Genomic DNA, 18,560 nt, shown 5'->3' on the forward strand with positions numbered 1-18,560 from the left:
GCATGAAGACCACAAGTGTGTGTAGAACTTTTCATTACCTAATGAGACACACTTATAGTGTTGTAAAAATGCAAATGTTAATTAAAATGTTAAATACTTTGCATTTTAAAATCAACTAAACAGGATGTTCAGTAGTCCCTATAACATTACATAGGCTAATTTCAATTTGTTTTGCTTCTAATTAAGTGATAAAAAGCAGCTGCAACTACACTGTAAAAAATATTTCCGCAGTTTAGTTATTTCAACTTGTTTTTTTGTGTAGAGATAACTAGTTTGTCCAGACAACAAGAAATTTTAAGTTTTCTTGTCCTCAACTAAACTGAAAGTTGAATGAACAAGTAAAATTGTTGTTTTAACTCAAAAATTTGTGTTTAAACAACTGCAATAGATTTTCTGTTGAGTTAACAATTATAGCTGTTATTTTAACTAATAAATGTAAGTTGAAAAAACTGCACAAAATTTGCAGAAGGTTTTACATAAATTCTAATGCTTTAATTGCAGTAAACTTAATTTAATGTGTAAACTAAACTTAGTGAACTAAACTTAATTTACCTCTCTAATTGCTGTCTGGTAAATTGCATAATCTTAAATCCTGAATTCCAAGCTTTTAAAAACGCTTTAAACATAAATCCTCAAACTTAACAACATTAAATCTATTTCAAACTTTCTGCTCCGGTTTTCTCAAGCCAATGTGAATGGTTGTCTTGTAGTTATCACTACTGTAGAGTATATATATATATATATATATATATATATATATATATATATATATATATATATATATATATATATATATATATATATATATATATATATATATATATATATATATATATATTAGGGGTGTAACGATACGCGTATTCGTATTGAACCGTTCGGTACGACGCTTTCGGTTCGGTACGCGGTACGCATTATGTATACCGAACGGTTCGTTGGAGTATTTAATTATATTTGAAAAAAAAAAAAAAAAAGAGAGAGAGAAATATAATGATATGCGTTCAACAAGGTAGCCCAATAACCCAAACAATGTAACAGGCAACGCCCCTGACACTCCCGAAGAAGAACAAAAACACCATCTTATATGTTTATGTTAGGCTACTCAGCAGGCGCTCGCTCACTCAGTACGCGCTGAAGGCTCGTTGCAAAATAGCCAATGCGTTTAACAGGCTAGAAATGAGAAGATCCTCCAATAACCAACAGGTCTGGTGTTTGGGTGCACTTTGGATTCCCTTTAAGCTATAATGGTGATGGCAAGAGAGTGGTGGATAAAAAAACAACGGTATGTCGCATCTGCAACATGACAGGGTACACCAGCGGGAATACAAAAAAAAAAAAAAAACACCAGCGGGAATATCTGGGATATATGCGTCAGTACTATCTGGGAAAAGACGAAAAAAAAGGAGAAACATGCACGCAGCAAACTATCCCTGCAGCATTTAGACACTATAGCTTACAGGGAATCCAACCCAAACACCAGACCTGTTGGTTATTTTAGGATCTTATATTTCTGGTCTGTTAAATGCATTCGACATTTTGCAACGAGCCTTCAGCGCGTGCTGAGTGAGCGAGCGCCTTAGGGGCCGTTCACATATCGTGCCTAAAAACGCATGGAAAACGCTAAGCGCGTCTTTCTCCTCCTTTCCAAAGCGCTCGGGCAGAAGCGCTCATGAGGCGTCTGTCTTTGCTAAGCAACAATGACGTGCTCTCTCCATGAGACGCGGAAATTTCAGCGAAGGATAAATGGATTTGCAGCTCTAAAAATCGCTTGCAGTAGCTCTGCTACTAAATTTATTTCAAAATTGCAATCCATATACAACTATGATCAGCTGATCCTTCATCTTGGCTGAGCTCTCAACGTTGTTACGGGAAAGGATGAAGCTGATTGGTTGGTTCTTGTCACATGACCCGCGGTGCGCTTGCGGCATTCTGAAAAGTTGAGATGTTTTTACATTTTGCTGTATCTAAAACGTATCGAACCGAACCGAACCGAACCGTGACATCAGTGTATCGTATCGAACCGAACCGTGAATTTTGTGAACCGTTACACCCCTAATATATATATATATATATATATATATATATATATATATATATATATATATATATATATATATATATATATATATATTAATTACAATGTATTTTATTTTAGTGTGTACATTAAAAACATTCCTGTAATTTACAGTTATGAGCACAGATTAATTAATTTACACCTACAAATTGTCTTTAGTTCATAATAAGCGTTTTGGACATAGAAGACTCGCTCATTTCACTTCGTGTTGTTGACTCACAGGTTCAGTCAAGTTGACTAAAAGCTGTTCGTTCACCAACTGGACCAAACTGGATTTTTACCTCACCTTTTTACCGTCACTTCAGAGCGCCAGATATAGGTAAGTTTTCACCACAATATTTGAATTTTAAAAAAAGTAACGTTAACTGTCAAATTTAATCGATATGGGTGATAGAAATGACAATTAATATATCTGTGGTTTGAAATGTCACGGTTTTCGTTATTCCTATTATGAGTTTGGATCCTGCGCGGCGTTGAGCCATTTCGTCGTGTTTTTGTTCTTGTTTTAAGAAATCTTAATAATGTGAAGAATAACAGACGATGTTGTCATGAATGTACGATTATTGAGTGTATTTATTCACATTGAAGATTCGCTCATTGTACTTTCTCATGTTGACTCACAGGTCCTGTCAAGTTGTCAGTCTTTGCAGCAGTCTTTGGCAATCCGTAAAATCAATTTGAGATGTGGGTAAATTAAAGGAATAATTCAACCTAGGGTCATTTGCACCAAGACGTCGAGCCAAACACCCGACTCCCCAGAAGTTTTTTTTTTTTTTTTTTTTCTTGGTCGAACATTATTAAAGTTAGAGATTTTTTATCACGATCAGCCAGAGGGATTAGTGCAGGTGCTAATTGACACACTGCATGTTTCAGTGATGCCTGTGTGTGTTATTTGAGAACACAACACTGTTGTCTGAAGTTTAAAGGGACACTAAGTAGGAATTACTCCCACCTAGTGGTGAAATTGTATTTTGCATTCAAACTAATTTTGCTCTCCAGCGCCTCGCTTTTTCAAATGCGCGTTGCATCTACGGTAGGCGATATGTACCAAAAAGCTTTGACGGGATGTCTTCTAATAGCACTTCGTCGAGTTTTCCTTCAGGTGAACAGGTGTGTTATTTCAAACAAACTGCAACATGACCATAAACAAACTAATGTTACAGTATGAATTACTGACTGTGGAAAACATGAAATATTGTAATTAGTAGTTATGTCTTCTTTATTCGTTATATTTTCTGAATAATGTGCATTGTTAGATATAAAAAAAATATTGTAATATAGATTGTAACACTGACTTACCTGTCGAGAAGAAAACTGGCCACTTCAGCGTCTCTTTTGAAATCTTTATCCAGCATTAGCTCTTTCCACCTAGAAAAAGCTTCCCCGACATTAACTCTTGTTTTCTGTAATCTACGGTCACGTTTCCTTTTACGTTCTATTTTTGACTGTTTTGGCGACTATGTTTTCTTCTCCTGTGGCACGGCATATGTATGGTCCATAATAAGAATGCAATCCAGACTTTTAAACTTGCCGGTGCAGTTTCAAGCGCCTCTCACTGCTCTGCACCTGTGTTTCTGGCTCTGACCGAAAACGTGCTGTGGAAACGCGTTGGCTTAGTACTTTTTGTCCCTCTCTGCTATTATAGTTTTGCAAGATGGCGGAACTACATGGAAGCCTCCGTCGACCTACCCGTCCCATGTATATAAAGATAATAAATTCTTCATTTACGAGGATTAGTTTAAACATTGGCATAGGTATTTGTACACCATTGAGGGCATATTTATGAATAAAAATATTGATTTTAGATAATAAAATACCTAAAAAGTTACTTATTGTCCCTTTAAGGATCTCCCTGCATTTGAAAGTACAAAAACATATAAGGCAGTAATTAAAGATAATAATAATACAGATTTACAATTAGTTTTTGGCTTCCAACGATGAAAGCAAGATAAACGAGGTTGCATTACTTCCAGCACACCTTCCATTCCTTCACAAACGTAAATTGACAGCAGCTAAACTGCACTCAAAATCACTCAAACAGTGACAGAACTTACTGGATGTAGTTTAGAAAACACCACTTTAGTTGGCTGAACTTATTCGATGTAGTTTAGATTACTTAACTTTAGTTGGCTGAACTTACTGGGTGTAGTTTAGAAAACTCAGCTTTAGTTGGCTGAACTTACTGGGTGTAGTTTAGAAAACTCAGCTTTAGTTGGCTGAACTTACTGGGTGTAGTTTAGAAAACTCAGCTTTAGTTGGCTGAATTTACTGGGTGTAGTTTAGATGACTTAACTTTAGTTGGCTGAACTTAAGTTCTAAGTTCACTTAACTAAATTAAATCAGTTCATTGTACTTTATAACTTGTCAGATCAACCTTTCCAAATTTGTCAGGTACACTTTTCCAAATAAGTTAGTTTAACTCAAAAAAACCAATGCAAAAAGATAACAAAAAATTATGAGTTAAGTCAACAAAAGATTTTTTTACAGTGTACTCATCTTTGCACCTATAAAATGTAAAAACACTGTTTTCTACCAAATTATTTGTAAAATCGAATTATTATATTAATATTCAACTTACATTTGAAAGGTTTCCGTGACCTCAGTACTTTTTTTTTAATCTCAGTCCACATGAAAATGCAAAAGCATGCTATGAAGCGCTGTTAGGAACATGCCATGTGAACAGGTGGCGATGTAATCTCAACTGTAAAGCCATGTTGGCCAATCAGAAGTTTGAAAAAGTTTCCAGTAGGCGGAGGTGACAGCGCATGCTCCGACGTCACAACTCACAATACAAAATATCCGGTTTCGCTGTGATGATAACACTGCAACCAGAGATTTTGAAAACCTTCACCCTGGCAGGAGTTTTCAAAAATTATTCATTTTCAGTGACTTGGAAATGCATTTGCGTGTGGACGAATAGCCAAAGCACATAGAAAAAAGCTATCCTTACCTGCCTTGTTAACATATTTTAGGCTGAAGTTACCGTGGTAAAACAACATTGTGGTCTTTTACCAATGTTCCCTGATATGTGTAACTTGTACGTTATTCAAGTTCACATCTTAATATATATTACTCAAAGATGGCAATGCGTCCACACGAAGAGGCTTCTCTCTGTTCCAATAGAATGGTGTTTTTGTGTTTTTCGCAGTGTTTTTGTACATCGTCATCGCATCTACCAGTCTTTAAGTGCACATACAGTCAAGAGTTTCAGCTGGATGTCGGCAGAACCGCATTTTTAAGTGTTAAACTCCGAGCACGAGGAACAGCTGCATTCAGGGCTGGAGATGAAGTGGGCCTGAGAACAGCCAGGGCCAACCTATCCAGCGGCATCAGAGAGGCTAAGAGACAGCACTCCGGGAGGATAGCCCATCAATTCAGTGATAGCAGAGACACTCGGAGCTTGTGGCAGGGGTTACAGACCATTAAGGACTACAAGCCCCCACCACGGACCTGTGACAGCAACATCTCTCTGCTGAACGCGCTCATTAGCAACAAGGTTGAGACAAACTACAGGAGTGAAGTGAGCCACCTGGCCTGGTGGTGCAGTGACAACAATCTCTCTCTGAACCTGGAGAAGACAAAGGAGATCCCACACTCAGCACTCTTGAGCCCTTTGTCACTTTAATCAGACTGAATAAGCTTTTTTTTTTTTGTACAAATAAATATTTTTATCTGTGCTGTTTGTTCACTTCACTGGTTTGCACTCTATCTGCCATGTGCCTTGTGCTGCTTTATTTAATTGTATTTTTATTATATGTCTTTTTTACATTCCCTTATTGTATAGTTGTATCTTATATTTTACATTTGATCTAGATTTTTAGGTTCTACTGTTAGTGTTATCTGTATGCACTGGGGGTCTGAGAGTAACGCAATTTCGATTCTCTGTATGTATGTACTGTACATGTGGAAGAATTGACAATAAAGCAGACTTGACTTGACTTGACTTGATCTTAAAGGCGCAGTGTGTAGATTTTAGGAGAGAGGTGAAGTGGGCAGAGTCTGGTTCATCACTAAAGCTAAGCACATCAGAGCCTGTTCGGTACACTGGTGGGAGAACATCATTTGTGAAAATGTAGCTTGCTGCTGCCGCTAGTTTTAATCCAGCCAGCAGGGGGTGATCATTCCATGGCTTGAATGGGTGCAAAAATTCATGGAGTAATGACATAGACTTTATATTGTGAAAAGGACCATCCTTAAGATGAGGTGTTAAACTGGCCTCCTGACATTCTGTTGTCATTATTTCCCCACCTTAAATATGAATTTGACCTAATTGTTTAGGCTGAGGTTATCAGGATGTGCTACCCCTCTATTCATGGTCAGACTTACCACTGGGCTTGAGTGGGCTGCAGGCCATGGGCTCCGCCTTGTAGGGGACCTCGCCTTTGCCCGTTTAAGTGTGTTTTATCTGTTCGTTTTATGCCAGGCAGAATTCAGAAATTATCAGCCGCATTTCCACTGAGCATGCAAGATCTAAATGGGCTAGCCGGAGCTACATCTTATACAACTACGATCTTCGAGGCCAGATTCGAACAGCATAAACTGGTATTTATGAATATTTCACATACAGTAGAAGGACACATGTATTGAATTGCGTCTGCACCGATTGGTTTGCTATCACATGGCTACATTAAACAGATCCATCAAGCTTTTAGCCCCAAAGAGGGCACATTTAGAAAGATAATGATACATTCTCAAATGTTTACACCTCATTTCTTTACAGAGGATGAAACTAAATTATTTGATCCCCTCATGAGTTTTAAGCGCTCTCTCTCATCTTTCTGCCATTAGTGGAGAAGAAATGTCATCAAAATTATTTTCAATGGAAACAAAAAAATAGCAATTAAAAATGAACACCTGCTTGAGGGGGAAACAAAGAAATTACCGTATTCTCCACTTACGGTTATTAGAACGAAATGAGCCCAGGTTAATTGAGAGATGCATTTAAATCAGTCGGGAAGCATGACTCTTGATTGAACAGCTGTCAATATAGATTTGGTCAGAGTAATTGATCCTTAACTATGGACATACGGATAAGCGTCAAAAGGTTTAGATTGGTTCCTCATGTAAAAGTTCTCATTGATCTCACTGATGAAAAGAAGTTGATTTATTTTTAGCCATAGTTAACTATAAAGTCATTAAGCTGTAAAATACAATAATAAGATAGAACAAGTCGAATGTAATCCACCAGCCGCAACACAAGGATATTCCAATGGTTCTCAGCTGGGAAGTGATGTACCACGCATATTTGAATAATAAGCAGTGGGCAGCTATTTATTGCTGCAGCGCCCGGGGAGCAGTTGGGGGTTCAGTGCCTTCCTCAAGGGTACCTTAAGAGCACCTTAGCACCTAAGTCGTGGTATTGAAGGTGGAGAGAGAACTGTACATGCACTCCCCCCACCCACAATTCCATCCGGCCCGAGACTAGAACCCACAACCCTTCGATTGGGAGTCCAACCCTCTAACCATTAGGCCACGACTTCACCACGAAAACAATTTTTAAATACAGTTTTCTCTTCTGCAATTAGTGGATATAAAATGCTGCAACTTCTGTGTGCTTTTCAACTCTTCAGAGATGGTTAGGTGCTCATGTTCAGCTACAGGCTAGAGCATAGTGTTTTATAATGTTCACAGTAACGCATTTTGCATTTGGAGCATTATTTTTAGGAGCATTAACTTTTACATTTAACAAATATTACATCTTATTTAATTTAGAATTTATTTTAATTCAAGTAATACATTTTTAGTCGGGTATAATTGGCTCTGATTTGTGTTTATTAAAAGGTAGCCTACAAAAACAGGCACCTTTTTCTGGTACAAAAGGGGATAAAAATCACAACCTGGTACCATCTATTGATTTCGACAATGGAAGACTCAGGGTTGGAAAGGCTGAGAACCACTGTTCTAGTCATTTCACTAGTAAGATGCTACCAACAGATGGCGACCTCCACCAGTCTTTCAATAAGCAATGTACTACTGTGAACGATATCGCACCTAAACTTTGTTAGAGAAGGAAATACATAACATTAGATATTAGATATATTGTCATCCTGTAAAGAAAATGGTAACATTTTAAATTTTAATGGAAAAACAAGCAAGTATTTTTACGTTCTTAGAAAGGGCATTATGCCTATTTAATATAGGCCTATATATTTTTTAAAATCGTCCAAGGTACGTTCTTAATCATGATGTCACATAGGATCACGCATGTGATCATCATGCATATAACAAAAATATGTTTTGAATGATCTTTTTAACCTATTTCTTCGTACTTTCGTGGGATTTTCTGAGTAGATCAGAAATGTTGCAGAAATGTAATCTTAGAGCAATGTACGCATCTAATTTGATACGCGTAAATCATTTAATTGAGTCCATTGGTCAGCAACATCAGTGCCACACCAGACTAATCTACTCATATAATACCATTCAGACCAGACTGTCCAACATCTACAGGTCAGGAAAACAAAAGCGATTGCCTTTCAGAGAAAGCAGTGCACGTGGTTTCTTAGACACACTCACCAACTAACGAGAAATTAAAACGCAAGCAGGGTGCATAACACCCTAAATAGTTACACAATAACAAAGAGCAGTTATGATGATAAGTTTTGGAGTGGCAAAACGGGATGTCTTTGTCCGGTTGCCGTGCTTCAAGCAGAAGCGCTGAGCGTGCACGGAGTCGCGCGTGGTGTTTGGTTTGGGTTACAGCGCAGCTGGATGCCTCAGTGCTGTCGCGCGCTCAGTCGCACCAGCAGATCGTGAGAGCTGGAGTTTAATTCTGCTGTCTAGCGATTTATTTTCTGCCTGTTTGTTACATTATCTATGAGTCTAAATCCAAGAAACCATTCCATATCTGTTAGTGACAGTTTTGGACCAGGTTACGGGAATTTTGTTTGTTTGTTTTTGTTTTTATGTTATAGCCCACTCTGGATGTAGCATACACTGTGACCAACGATGTTTCAATGGACCTGAATGAGGAAGGATTATTCTTTTCATCGTCAAAACAATAAATTGCGTGTTTGAACGAACTTATCAACGGACAAAAAGCGCAATGATCATCGCCGTGATTTACCTCGTTTTACCGCTGCTGGGTGAGTTTGAAAGCGGTTTTACACATTCACTGATTGATTGGTAAATGATATAGGTAGAAATCGATTGGTGCACAGACACGCAGTACTGTATTTAAGATTAGATTTCATCACAAGACCATTAAAAATAGTTCTAATTGTAGTCTTTTTGATTATGTCTAATAGCCATTGATAGCTACGATGTTACAATTGTCTCATAACTAGGGCATATTTTAGCTTCTGAGGATCAGCGCTGTTTTAGTCTGCCTAAATCTTCTTGTGCTAATATTTGAATCTCTAAAGCACCTTGAGTTTATTACATCATTATAATATTGAACAGTATTAACTTATATAATAGTACACTAAATATAAAAAAGTACAAAAATAAAATAAGAAATTTGTATACGAATGAAATACTCATATATTAATAAGTTTATTGTTGTTGTCGTTATTCAATGTCTTTGGTAACAGTCTTGAGTAGCCTAGTTGTTGAAGCATTTCAATTAAACGCAATCCTATAACCGTGATATGATTATTTCTGTCGTCGTCCTTTATAGATGTGCTGCTATCTGCCGAGGAGTCTTACTTGACTAGCTCAAACCGACTGGACTGTGTGAAGGCGAACGAGCTGTGTTTGAAGGAGCCGGGATGCAGCACAAAGTACCGAACTATGAGGCAGTGCGTGGCGGGGAGGGAGAGCAACTTCAGTATGGTGACTGGAGTGGAGGCGAAGGATGAATGCCGGCTTGCACTGGACGCTTTAAAGCAGAGTCCTTTGTATAACTGCCGCTGTAAAAGAGGCATGAAGAAAGAAAAGAACTGCCTGCGCGTCTACTGGGGGATCTATCACCATCTACAGGGTGCGCGGTCTTGCCTTCTCATATAGTGCACTGTAAATATTTGAAGCTGTGACAATATTTAGCTTCACACTGAATATATATATATATATATACACACACACACACACACACACACACACACACACACACACACACACACACACACACACACATATATATATATATATATATATATATATATATATATATATATATATATATATATATATACTTAGCAACCAATGATACTAGGCCAAGGAAGTTGCTTTCCTGGGTTCTGTTATCCGATAGGGTCACTGTAAAGTCTTTAAATGCCTCTCTGAACTGTGTCCATTAAAGTTTATGGAGTGTGAGGTGAGCTGATGCTTTATTTTAGTGTAGGCTGATCAACTGATCAGTACAGCTAATCAAACAGAAACTGGCTCTGGAAATGTAATCCAGTCCCATGAATCAATGACACAAATACATAACGTAAAGGACAGTTTCCAGCCTTGTTGTTTAATGCACACATTAAATAACGCGATCAGTGATGCATTTTCATCAATTAAAATACTACATAATTGATGTAACATTTGATTATTTAGTCACATGTCGTTTGTTCATATTACAGGGAATGATTTACTTGAGGATTCTCCATATGAACCTGTGAACAGCCGGCTTTCTGATATATTTCGACTGGCTCCCATCTATTCAGGTAGGATGTGCTTTTTTAATCCACTCAATTTGTTTTAATGAGTGGATCAAATTGCTTCATGGAAAAAAGACTGAATGGTAATGGTGTGAATGGTATTGTCCTACTTGTTTTCCTCCCACTTTATCCTCGATATCCCTTTGTGGATGCATGCTATCTTCCAGTATCTGATCCCTTGGATTTTGAATGTTCTGAATGTTCATGCTTAGTGCCCAGTGAACCATTACAACTGCTGTAAACTTCAGCTGATTGTAGGGTCAATTTAATAGCTCGGTCCAGGGTTGCAACCGGCGTGAGGTGTTGCTTATGTAACAGTTGCATTTGAATGTGTTTTATTTGGGGAGGGACTGCGATGACATTACTTTTTAAATGTGCCTTGGGTTACGGAGGCAAAATGTTTGTGGTAGCAAGGGTTGTGTGAATCTCCCATCTATTGTGTGAATCTGGTCGAGATGCTGACTTGGATCATCCTCTAGGTGGCAATATTGTTCCCTACTTCAGCTTGAAAAAAACCATATTTAAAGAGAGAGAGAGCAATTCGCTGTCAAAGGTGTGCACAACAGATGGTAACAGCAAAGGTTTAACAGCAGCAAATGAAGTCAGATTGAAAGTTTTTATTTTCTGAAAATCTAGTTTACTTAACATTAGATGAGGCTTAATTTAATTAACAACTTAAATTAAAATATTTTTATATGTTTTTTCAAGTGCATGAATTAACACTGAATTATATATATATATATATATATATATATATATATATATATATATATATATATATATATATATATATATATATATGTATTTATGTATGTATCTATGTATGTATGAATAAATATGTACTAATACATGTTTTATCAATAAATAAATAATGTTTATGCATATAATAAATTAATATTTTGGTAACATTTACTTATAGATGATGTTTACAGTATGAAAGTAAGTAAGTTAACTCACTCCAAGCTTTAACAGATTCGTAGTAAAATAAAAAATAAACTTGAGGGGAAACTTAAACCTTCTAAATTCAATCTCTTTTGTAAGTCATGTCAATAAAAATTATGAAATCGAAGAACCACAAAGCCTGGATAGAGTTTAAGGAACCAAAATAAGGTGGTAAACACCACAGTAATTAATATAACACGTACCTTGCTACTTTCCCCTCACCCTCTCTCTCTTTGTGGCTGTGCGAGCAGAAAGTCATGGAGTGCTCTGAATCTGAGGGTGCTCCTTATCCCCCATTCATTGTAAAGCTTTTTACATTGATTGACGGCTGAGTTCCATGGCTAAGAAAACAGGCCAAGCGGGGAATCAGTTCCCCACCTACATCCAGATTTAAGACACAGACACTAAGACAAGGCAGACTCTACAGTCTTAGTGTCTGGGAGGAATAGGTCACAGTTTGAATTGCACTTCTTAACAGCTAAAAAATTAAAAATTAACTTTTGTTTTAATTTAATTTGCATTTATTAATTTGTTTTGGACCAAATTAGTTACATTATTTACATGTGTTTGTTTTAATTTGGTGGTGATATGGAAACAATAAAGTTAAAATAGTTATAAGCTTTTATAATTTCAGGCCCTTCTTAAACTGTCTGCTCAGTAATTTAAGGGCACCTTTGAATATAAATTTTAATATACCTTTAATATCTTAAATGATGATTAAAACTGTGCATTTATACTGTAGTTTAGGAGGAGGAGGTATGGATTGTTAGATATGCCGTGTGCTGCATAATTCATTTATGTCACCTTAGATGATCAGATTTCCAGTTTTAAATCTGTCCCCTCAGAACTGGAACATGTCTGCATTTTTTACCAAAATTACTTTTTTGACCAGCCATTTGTACCACACTTTAAAGAAGTCAAATTATATATTGTGCATGACATCATTGAAAGCATATTTTTTAAATAAAAGCTAAAATAGCCAGACACAAAACATTTGTTTTGTATGTTATAGTCTCCCTTTATAAAACACCGCTGTGCTCTATTGTGGTGTTGAGAGTTGTTGTGTGTTGCCTGTGTGAAACATACCGAGTCCTCATGAAATCTACCTCTTCCTCTGTCTGTTTTCCTGCTGAGTATCCTGCTGGGTTTTACCTGTATTGATGTCTGTTCTCCACACGATTAAATGGCTTATTGAATGCTGCAGGGCTTTCTCTCTCTTGGGACTATTGCCCTTATTTGCCGGAAGTGTCCTCATATTCCTCAGTGCCAATAAAATAAATCCAAAGACAGGGTGATGCAGGGGTCAAAGGCTGCAGATGGATTGGGTTTGCATCTCCCTCTGCTCATAAATGCAGATGTCTTGCTTCAAAATGGCCTGAAATATCAGCAAATAGGTGAGGACAGGGAAATGTAAACTGTTTAGATGGAGAGTTGACTGAGATCCCGTTCACCTGGCCTGAATGAAGATTCGGGTGTTTTTACATTTTTCTTTTTCCTAGTTTCGCTGGTTAGACTATTAAAAGGAATAACCAACCCAAAATGGAAAAATTCTATCATCGTTTACTCACTCTTATGTTGTTCCAAATCTGTATGCGGAACACAAAGAGCATATTTTGAAAAATGTTGGTAACCAAACAGTTCCATTTATTTCCATTGTATGGACAAAAATAATTTAATGGAATTCAACGGGAAGCAAAATGATTTTACTAACAACATTCTTCAAAAGATCTTCTTTTATGTTCTACAGAATTTTCATTTTTGGGTTAACTGTCCCTTTAAGAAGTCAAGCGGGGACACTTATGCTGGTCTTTTCAATGGCAAAAGCAGGTTTTAGGTGTGATTATTCAAAAGCTTGGAAAAGGGACACCATAATTGGGTGGGATTTCTCACTATAATACAAAACTGCAAGGAAATGTTGTAAATAGAGGGAATTAGTAAGAGAGAAGTAATGTGGAAAGCATGTTTAAAGTAGTGAAGAAAGCACCACGTTTCACAGCTAGTTTATTCACACTTATTTGGCACTCTCTTGTCCTCTGATCTGAGGTGACTTTGTATTACCTCCACATCATTAGGCTTTATGCTCGAGGAGAACCTAGAGAAACTAAGCAGCGAACACTCAGAGCAGCCTTTACTCTCCTATGCTGAAACACTTTCTTTTTGTTTCTCAGCAGTATCTGTTTCTACCATGTTCTGTTGCAGAATTTCTGAATTTGGCTTCAGTATTGGTAATTCAATCTTGTCGCGGGTTTGGAAAACAAAAGCCATTATTGTCATGGACATGCATGGTGTAAAATTGGGAGTTTGTTGATAAAGTCCTTAACAATATCAGCCAATTGCCATTTAGCATTTAGTGGCCCTGTGAAATATATGGGGCCAGGGGAGAATGTGACACAAAGTGTAATAGCCAGCCAGCTATTCTGCTTGAGTTGGCTGGGGTGAAATAGCTTAAATGAAAGGGTAGCCATGCATGAGAAAAGCAACATGACATCTTTAAAACATTTTCTTTTTGCTTTTACTTACTATGCTTTTCTTGTTCATCTAGTTCTACATTACAGTTTAGAAATTTTTTTTTTCTCAATTCAAATTCAAGAATTTAAAATATTCTTCTTTCAACACACACACACAAAATAAATAAATAAATAAATTAGTTAAACTAGTACTTAATGTTAACATTCAACATTTAGTATGTTTCTGGGCTACCCTTATGAAAAAGAAGTTTATTCAAGTGTGCTATTAGTATACTCCTTTTAAACAAAAAAATAGGAAAGTATGCTTTTAGTTGACTTTTTATGTATTCTCGGAAATGGGCTTTATTTACTCAGAAATATACTTAAAGGGGGGGTGAAATGCTCGTTTTGACTCAATATCCTGTTAATCTTGAGTACCTATAGAATAGTACTGCATCCTTAACTCCAAAAAGTCTTTAGTTTTATTATATTCATAAGAGAAAGATAGTCTGTACCGATTTTTCCTGGAAAAACACGAGCGGCTGGAGGCGTGACGTGTGGGCGGAGCTAAAGAATCACGAGCGCGAGTAAGCTTTTGCGTTGAGAGCGTTTGGAAGCTGTGAAATTACCGTGAGGAAAAAAACATCCAAAACAAACCATGGCTAAACGGTCAGATTCAGCGTATATTTATGATCCAGAATCAGATCCAGAGGCTAAAATTTAACAAGAGCAGCATCAGCAATTTGCTTAGCGGTTTTGGAAAATGACTAAGTTCCACTTTATGTCATCTTTTTTTTTTTTTAAGCAGTACATGTGGAAAGTGCAGTTTGATGACAACATCGCTTGTTGTTAACTTGATGTGCTTACACTCCGATAGCTAAGTTAACAACACAGATATTTTAAGCAGTTTTACTCACCGGGTGCGGTTCCAACACACGATCGTGACCCTTTTTCGTTGGGACTGCATTATCCTTAAGAAATAAACGATGTGCAACCCCCCCCCCCCCCTTAAAGCAGCAGTAGGTAACTTTTGTAAATATATATTTTTTACATATTTGTTAAACCTGTCATTATGTCCTGACAGTAGAATATGAGGCAGATAATCTGTGAAAAAATCCAGCTCCTCTGGCTCCTCCCAGTGGTCCTATTGCCATTTGCAGTTACGGACCGCTCCCGGTAAGAAAACAACCAATCAGAGCTGTGGTCCATAACTTTGTTTGTGTTCAAAATGTAGAAAAATGTATATAATAAGCGAGTACACCATGAATCCATTTTCCAAACCTTGTTTTTAGCTTGTCCTGAATCACTAGGGTGCACCTATAATAAGTGTTTATATTCAGACTATTTTAGATTGCTTCGGGGGTACCGCGGCGGAGTAACCCAGTTCCTTTGTGATTCTTCATAGACATAAACAGAGAGAAGTAGTTCCGGCTACGATGTTCTTCCGCAGGATGCAAGCAGTTCTGTTTATTAACCGCTAGAGCGTCAAAAGTTACCTACCGCAGCTTTAATGACATTTAGGTATGCTTGACTTATACTTACAAAAACTCTAACTATATTTGAGCTATACTCCTGCAACCTGTGTTTTCATTATTATACGGTAGAGGGCACTAGTACTCATCTTCTGCACAGAATAAAAAAAAAAAAAAAACACCAGATACTAACACATGTATCACGATCATCTGACATGAAGCAGCATCAAAACTGTAACATTATGGAATAAAATGTAGACTGATGAAGAGGTTATAATTGCAGTCAAGCTTTGGAGTGTTGATCGACTCCAACTACAGTTTGATTATCATTCAGAATCCAATTTATAGTGTTCTTTCACCTTTTGTTTAAAATGTTATTTCTTTATTTTTTATGAAACTTACCCATATTAAAGTGTAAAAAAAAAAAAAAAGACTGCATGAAGTTAAAATTAAATGTTTTTGTTTACAAGCTGATACCCTGTTCTTGCTTTGGATGTTTTGTAAGTTCAGATATTCATATAACAAAATATATACAAATTCAAACCTAAATAGGGACATAGTAGTATACATAAAGTATGATGTAAAGTTCACTTAAAAAATGAGAATGAAAACTTATGAGTATACTTAGAGTATAAAATTACTTGTGGACTCAACTAAACTATTTGTGTACTCAAAGTTTGCTGCTGTTATACTTAAAGTAAACTTAAAAGTATACTTTTATATAGTAGAAAGTGGGCCAATTTAGTCCCAAGGAGTATTGAAACGGTACACTTACAAGTATACTACTAGAACACTGATATTTGTATACTTGCTTCATAAAGTATACTTAATATATACTTGAACATTACTACTTTTTGGTAAGGGGTAATCATGGTTTTGTTTCTTTGCAATCTTTTTTTTTTTTTTTTTTGGTTAACAAAAGGTTCTAGCATTCCCTTTTCCTGTGTAACTTTAGGCAGTGTGAGTGGAATGACCTTCCAGACTCGCTGTGGAACACTTTTTAAAATCCCTATACTGACATGACGCTGTGAACCGTCAACACCTAGCTAGTGCCGGAGCAGCACTCGGTTAATCAGTTCCAGACAGAGAACACATTGTTTCACAGAGTACACTGGTCACCACAAGCTCCCCATGAAAGCAGAACATGGACATGATTTATGAATGATTATAGTACCATATCAGTACCATATAGTACCATTGCTCTCCACTGCACAGGTGTTTGACGCCTCTCTTGACACAAAACACCGGAACTCCTTTAATTTCAGCGGGAGTGGGAGCACAGCACTTGGCAAGCTCTCCTTAAACGATTCACCCTTGGAAGTCAGCCTCCATTCCCCACTATAAAGCTCAGTACACCGCAGTGCTGTTCTGGGAAAGTCCATCACAAAATACAAAGCCTTTCATGTTGGCAACTGTACATTGACCATGCTTTAGCAGGAACTGTTAGAGCAGATCAAGCAGGCCAAGGAAGCATCAGGCCATCATTTCCCAGCTCCCCTCTCTCTTTTTTGTGGGTTTTGTTCTGCTAAACTCTTCTATCCTCCAGGAGCAAGCTGCTGCTCAGAGAGACTTCAGCAATGAAAGCTAATCAATAGCGAGCCATGTTAAAATAGAAACTTGAAGCTGTGAGTACAAGAAACCATTGATTTTTTTTGCTTCTCTCTTTTTCCTGTCGCCTTAGGTCTTCCATTTAGATGGATCAGATGAATATCTGTCTGTTGCTAAAGCTCAGGTATACAGTTGCAGTACAGTATAGGACATTTTTAAACTCAAGTGAAATACAAAGTTGTTCCATTTTCTGATTAAATCTGAAATTGCATCAGCTATTTATTTTTATTTTTTATTATTATTTAGATTTCGCTTTAGGCACTAGTAGTGCCTACTTATTATTTTAGTTAATATTATAGATTTCTGTATATTACACATAAACAATTTAAACATTAAAAAAAAGACAGTAAACAAAAGGTAATATTTTGACTGTTTGGGGTCACAAGATGATCCCCAGTCTGATGTCCGGCATATGATCGGAACAACACAACTACTAGAAAGCCATTGATCTTGATTAACATCGTTCCCCTTCAAGAGATCAGCTCACACCTGTCAACACAATTAGAGCTTGTAATTGGCTACATGCCATTGATGAAGTGTAGAGCCATGCAGAGAACATTTAGGTCTTTGATGCTGGACTGAGGAGCTCTTGGGAAATGTTAACAGACTGTACAGCATGATGTCAACTAGACTTTATGTGGCAGAGAGCTCATCACATATCCCCATCACATCCAGACCACCATCTGTCTTGCTGCTATCTGGTGGTCAAACATTCTCCTTGCGGTGGGGGAGGTGGTGAGAGAAAAGTGGAAAGCTAAGAAAAGTGATTGATTCCCACTGGCCCTGACTTCTAACCTGCAGGGCTACACTGATGAAAAGAGAAATTAAATTCAAGAATACTTTCAAAAGTTGCACATCACCAATGTGCATTTCTGATACTGCATATATCTGTGTTTTAGCAACTGTAATAGCTGTGGAAGCATATTCAGCTGTGCTACCAAAGTCTCTGGCAGTGAAAAAGTTTTTGCAGATTTGCAGTTTTTAGTGTTATGGCAGCTCCTGTTCACTTTCATCATTTATTCATGCTGTTGTTTTGCTCTCCTCTTGAGGCACAGCATGGGTAAATCAAACACTACCACTGGTAACAGCATGAAAAAACAATTTCACTTAATTGTAAATGTGTTTCGTTTATTGTTATTTTATGTTAAATGGGTTTGTCCATATGTGTACATGTATGTCAGTGTTATTAATTTTTTATTTTTATTCTATTGCGGTATTTATTTATCAACATTAGAACAAGTTTTTATTTTAACTTTAGTTTAACTTGTTATATATATATATATATATATATATATATATATATATATATATATATATATATATATACACATATATATATATATATATATATATATATATACATATACATATATATATATATATATACATATATATATATATATATATATATATATATATATATATATATATA

The 18,560-nt window shown here is 36.7% G+C and overlaps 1 protein-coding gene across 1 annotated transcript in view; it reads left to right on the forward strand.

Moving 5' to 3' along the window:
• Positions 1–8,651: 8,651 nt before the first annotated feature.
• LOC128026281 (GDNF family receptor alpha-1-like) overlaps positions 8,652–18,560 on the forward strand; it is a 72,712-nt gene continuing 62,803 nt past the window's right edge. The window contains exons 1-3 of the mRNA XM_052613249.1: positions 8,652–9,156; positions 9,690–9,992; positions 10,582–10,665. Of these exons, the coding sequence (XP_052469209.1) occupies positions 9,117–9,156; positions 9,690–9,992; positions 10,582–10,665 (427 nt within the window). The 5' untranslated portion in view covers positions 8,652–9,116. The remainder of the gene's footprint in view (positions 9,157–9,689; positions 9,993–10,581; positions 10,666–18,560) is intronic.

The sequence above is a fragment of the Carassius gibelio genome, chromosome A13 (genome assembly GCF_023724105.1).
Source record: "Carassius gibelio isolate Cgi1373 ecotype wild population from Czech Republic chromosome A13, carGib1.2-hapl.c, whole genome shotgun sequence".
NCBI classification, from domain to species: domain Eukaryota; kingdom Metazoa; phylum Chordata; class Actinopteri; order Cypriniformes; family Cyprinidae; genus Carassius; species Carassius gibelio.